Genomic DNA, 5155 nt, shown 5'->3' on the forward strand with positions numbered 1-5155 from the left:
TGTGATTGGTCAAATTCTTACTCTTATTTCTTACTCCGTGTATTGTAGACGACGCATCAGACTTTCTAAAAGACCCTTTATAAAAATCTTGTTTTTTTTTTAGCTGAACTTCTTCCATTCGTCTCTTCTTTTTTTTCATTCTGCAGAGAAGAAGAGAAAAAATAAATCGTACAAGAAATTCAGCTCGTTCAGTTGAAGAGTTGAAAGGAACAAATCTTTTATGTTGGCAGTAATGCAACAATTCGGACCAGCTGTTATCGCTGTGACGTTATGTTTTAAAAGCACAATACAGACTCTCCCCCCGTCGTTACTTCAGCAGGAAATGGGGAATTACCCCGATGTCGCCTTATTCCGCCGTAATATAACGGCTCCTGCAAATGTTAGCGTGGAATAGCGCAGAAAATACTTGTTACTTTTTATCGAGGGAAACCGAAGCCGGTATGAGCGTATCTGGAGCATACTTTTAGTCTCGTAGACAAAATGTGTGGACTACCTAACCTCGTATTCACGGCGAGTGAATATACACGTTCTTGGTAGGGTAGGCGATAAAACTTCGCTGAGAAAATCAGCAGAGTGCAAAACGTTAGGAACGACACGGTCGCAGAGTGTGAAACGCTTGTCGCCTCAATTCGAACGACAAATTCTCCATCGTCCGACGTGTTACACGATGAACGTCGAGAACGTGGAGAACGATACCTTTGGATCGTACTGTGCGCTGTTGGTCGCCTTCAAGACCATGAAGGAACGTTGCCAACAATTGCAGACACGATTGGCGACAGTAGAGGAAGAGAATATGTGTCTTAGGCTCGAATGTGGCAGGGACGTTACTACAACTGTTGTCAAGGTTGACAAAAGTGACAAATCTGCGCTGCAAACTCTACAGGTTCGTCAAGTCAATGGCTACGTTCAACAGAGAATACAGCTTTGCAATTGTTATAAAATCCTTTAATATCGGTTTAGATCCAGTGAGGAACTTAAAGGCAAGATCGGTCATACTAAAGAATTTTACAACAATTGTAGAGCTGGTTTCTCTACCGAACGCAGCCAGTGACATTTAGAATATTTATTTTGCAACCGTTGGAAGTTTTCTTTACTTATATGGGACTATTTCTCTAAATTTAAAAGTATAATCCAATCAATACAAAACATTTGTTAAGAGTTGACTTGCTGAATGTAACTGTTAAGGATCAATTAGATAACAAACAACTGAAGATCTTACCCTTCAAATTGTGCTACAATACTCGAGGCACAATTGTGAAAGAGATTTATCGTCAAGAATTTTAGAATCTCTGAAAGTGGCCTTTTTTCTATTCTTTTTCAAGTATTCTCTTCTATTTTGCCACGAGATTTGTTTCTTTTACTTGTTTAGCTATACAATTGAGAACAATACAATAAACATAAGAAACATTAATATTGTTCAAAGTAGAGTAAGTTTTGCATATTTATTTCCTTCAGTAACATGAAACAAAATAAGAGGTATAAAAATGAAAGAATAAAGATTTTTCATTATTTCACATTTGCATTTGTAATATTTATATACACTTAAGATACAGTCAATGTAGTGTTACAAATGCTTTGAAGCATTTTTTAAATTGGTTAATTGGTAAAATTGTGATTGGTGGTCAATTAAATGCTTCAAAACATAGTAAGTTTTTGACTGCATCCTTAATGATACAAATAATACATTTTTGAATTGTAGGAAAAGATAGAGGAACTTACAAAACAAAAGTCCCAGCTGTCTCATCACATTTTCATGGTAGCCGCGGAAAATCGTCAATTATGGAATAGGTTAACAAGATTGACTAAAACTAATAAATCATTAGGTAGCCAGTTAACAAAGATCTCGGATACACTTAAACAGCATCCTGCTACACAGCCGTCTGACATTATTTCGTACAACTTTCACGATGTGGCTAATTTAGATAAACAGGATGCTAAGACGTATTTACTAACTACAGATGGTTGGTATCGACTTGAAATCAAATATACAGCACTCAATTTCTTGTCATAAAATAAACAGTTTTCGTTGTTGCAGGTGAAAAAGAGCAAAGCCTGGAAGAAATATCTCTTCGATTAATAAATAGTATTATGTTAGAAAAGTCAGATCTCGAACAGCAATGTGCAGAGGTAAAGAAGTAAAAATATTATAATCATTTAATCATATTTTATGCAATGTTCGTCGTTTCATGCAGATGATGGAGTTAAACAATTCCGAATTAAATTTACAAAACGTTGGTTTCACATATCCAGAAGATTCTGACACAGATTCATTAGAGCAACTGAAACAGCACGAAATTCGATTATCTCAAACTAAGGATGCCTTACTTGGGCAACAAACTAGATTAAAGAGGGCCTTACAGAATCTTAAAAAAATGAGGAAAGGTAAGACTCAATCAAGTGTAGTCAATTTAATCAATTATTTTTTTGTGGCATATATTGACATTAGAAACTCTATAACAGTTTGGCCACGAATGATTTTGTGTCAAAATCCTCAAAAGAGAAAGATATATATACACTTTTTCCTTGATATATATTGTCTTACTTTAACTTATACTAACTTATATACTTTAATATATACTTCTCGGTCTATAATTTTAATTGAGATTAGAGTGAACAGTATAAGTTGGAGTGAGATAGTATATATATACAGGGAGAAAGTATATCTTCTCTTTCTCATACGATTTTGATAGAATGCTTATGACTAGACTCTAGTTGACACTATGAAAGACCTGTAGAAATTCATCAATTTCAAAACTAATGTATATTTTCAGGAATGATATGTAATAATTGTCAAAAAAATGCAAATAAAAAGATGTGCCAAACAGGTACACAATTTGATTCCGATGATAGTTTCAAAGAACATCGAGCTACTCAGACTAGTCCCACATCTCCGAGTCTTTCTATGGAAAAATGTCCTAATCTGAACGATAATATAGATGTTGACATCAATACATGCCCATTGTGCGGAATGGTTTACGAAAAGTCCATACCATTTGTGGAATTCCATGAACATGTCTTAAGCCATTTTGCCAAGGAAATGTCTACAGAGGATTTTGAACTTGTACATTGATTTCAGCATCAAAATTAGTGATGAATCATTCACACGAAATTATTTTCAGATTTCAACATATATAAGGAAATTTATGGCGATTGAGAATACGAAATATTGAAATAGACAAAAGAAGCTCAATGTACAATAGTATAATTTATATAAACAAGACAATATTGTAAGTTGCAAAAGTATTTATTTTTATATCAATAAACACAATCACAAAATGAAAATGAAATATTTTTCATCGCAAAAAGGATACTAGAAAAAAATGAATATGTAATAAAATGAATATTTTTTAATTTCCAAAAATCCCAGATATCCCTTTCTTAATGGATGTATCCTTTACATTTATAATCTATCTAGCTTTTGACTATAAAAGATTAAATCTGATTTCAAATATACTTTATGAAAGATTGGTAGGTTTAACATTCTTTCTATCTGATGGTTCCTGTGATGTTGGTTCCAGCAAATTCCGGTGAAACCATGAAGGCCTTTTCTTTGGCATCTCGATTATTCTTTGTTTCTAAAATTAAACATATATTAAACTCACATTTAACAAGTAAGCAAAATTAAATTCTATTCCTGTATTCAGAATGCGCTTACAACGATGTTAACGCGCTAACATACTATACTTTACATCACGCATATTATAGAATTTTAGAGATAAAAGCACGTTTTTATTAATAAAAGCGCGTTCTGAATACAGGCCTATATTGATAAAGCATATATTATTAATACCTTCCAAAAATGATCTGTTTTAGAATCCTTTTCTCCATCATATAATACAATTACATCCTGTTCTACCAAACTTAGACCTAATTTCTTTTGAATAGCATTTTGTATTTCTTTAGTTTCGAGTTTTACTTTTTCATAACAATGTCCTATATAACAAACAGATACATATAAATCATTGCAAATTTTCTTTACACATTTTTATATTCAAAAATATATAGAAAAATACTTTTTATAATAATTTTTCATAATCTATAACAGGTCTGTCCAATTTGAGCTCTGGAGTCAAAACTCAAAGCCATCGACCCAAAAAAATTCAATATGAGATTTCAGGGTCTGTAAAATGTTGATAAGCGTCACTCAGATGCATATCAATACCTTACATTCCCTGAAATCTTACCTACATTGAATTTTTTGCATCGATGGCTTCGCATTTTGGCTCCGGAGTTCAAATTAGACAGGCCTGATCTATAATATCTTATTAGATGATATTTACCACATAAACGGCCAGCTTCATAATGATGACCACAATTCACACACGATAATAAATTAGTTTTTGCAATAGGTGGCTTCCATAGATATTTCGGTTGTCCAAATCTTCTCTTATATCTTGTTTCCAGACTACGTCTTTTTTTTGGAACCGCCCATAAAAAGCCATTGTCAAAAATTTCTTTTAGACTGCTGAGACGATTTCCAGATTTCGGTTCACTCAAGAAACCGTTGCAATCGACTGCACATAGTGATCCTATAACAGAAAATTGAGCTTTTTAAATTTCAATAAGTGTTCAACAAAATTTATTCCATTAGCGTGTTACTAAAATTTTGTATATCTGCACGTAAAGCTGATTTTTTTGTAATTTTAGTTAAGGTTAGGAAATATAAAAAATAATAAAAGGTAACTTATTTATATTAACTTTTAAAATTTAATTATTAAGAGAATATATTTATGTATTAATTTTCAATTACCTGGAGGAAAACCGCGACCAAAAATAATCTGAATTGCTTGTTCAAATTTTTGAATAGCTAAACTTAACCTATTCATCGTGCCAAAAACTATTGTACTTGCGCCTCGCAGACAGAAAATTACGAATTCGACATCTCCGTCCTGTTTACACAGGGTGCTTTCCATTGGCTGCGTTCAGCAGACTCAACAGTTTTGCAACCGTTTTATGATTGGCTGCGTTCAGCAGAACGTTTGTTTTGCAACTGTTGGAAGTTTCCTTCGCGCTAATTGGATCATACTTTTAGATCTAGAAGAATGGTCCTATCTCAGCAGACAGGGCCTTAAGGGCCCTGGTACATAAAAAACTTAAGGCAGTAAAACGTAAGCAGTAATGCTGGATTCACACTGCATTCGATTTTCGTCGTACG

At 33.3% G+C, this 5155-nt stretch overlaps 2 protein-coding genes across 2 annotated transcripts; one reads left to right on the forward strand and one right to left on the reverse strand.

Moving 5' to 3' along the window:
* Positions 1 to 587: 587 nt before the first annotated feature.
* On the forward strand, positions 588 to 3215 carry spn-F (C2H2-type zinc binding domain-containing protein spindle-F). Its single transcript, XM_018445231.1, has 5 exons — positions 588 to 883; positions 1700 to 1961; positions 2036 to 2127; positions 2193 to 2382; positions 2772 to 3215. Exons 1-5 carry the CDS (start codon positions 668 to 670, stop codon positions 3068 to 3070), a joined length of 1059 nt encoding a protein of 352 aa, XP_018300733.1. The 5' UTR covers positions 588 to 667; the 3' UTR covers positions 3071 to 3215.
* A 162-nt stretch (positions 3216 to 3377) lies between these two features.
* On the reverse strand, positions 3378 to 4845 carry mRpL32 (mitochondrial ribosomal protein L32). Its single transcript, XM_018445233.1, has 4 exons — positions 4751 to 4845; positions 4281 to 4529; positions 3791 to 3933; positions 3378 to 3575 (listed from the first exon to the last, which is right to left on the reverse strand). The coding sequence occupies exons 1-4, from the start codon at positions 4824 to 4826 to the stop codon at positions 3456 to 3458; spliced, it is 588 nt and encodes a 195-aa protein (XP_018300735.1). The 5' UTR covers positions 4827 to 4845; the 3' UTR covers positions 3378 to 3455.
* Between the last annotated feature and the right edge of the window lie 310 nt (positions 4846 to 5155).

The sequence above is a fragment of the Mycetomoellerius zeteki genome, unplaced genomic scaffold, assembly GCF_001594055.1.
Source record: "Mycetomoellerius zeteki isolate Tzet28-1 unplaced genomic scaffold, Tzet1.0 scaffold156, whole genome shotgun sequence".
In the NCBI taxonomy this organism is placed as follows: Eukaryota; Metazoa; Arthropoda; class Insecta; order Hymenoptera; family Formicidae; genus Mycetomoellerius; species Mycetomoellerius zeteki.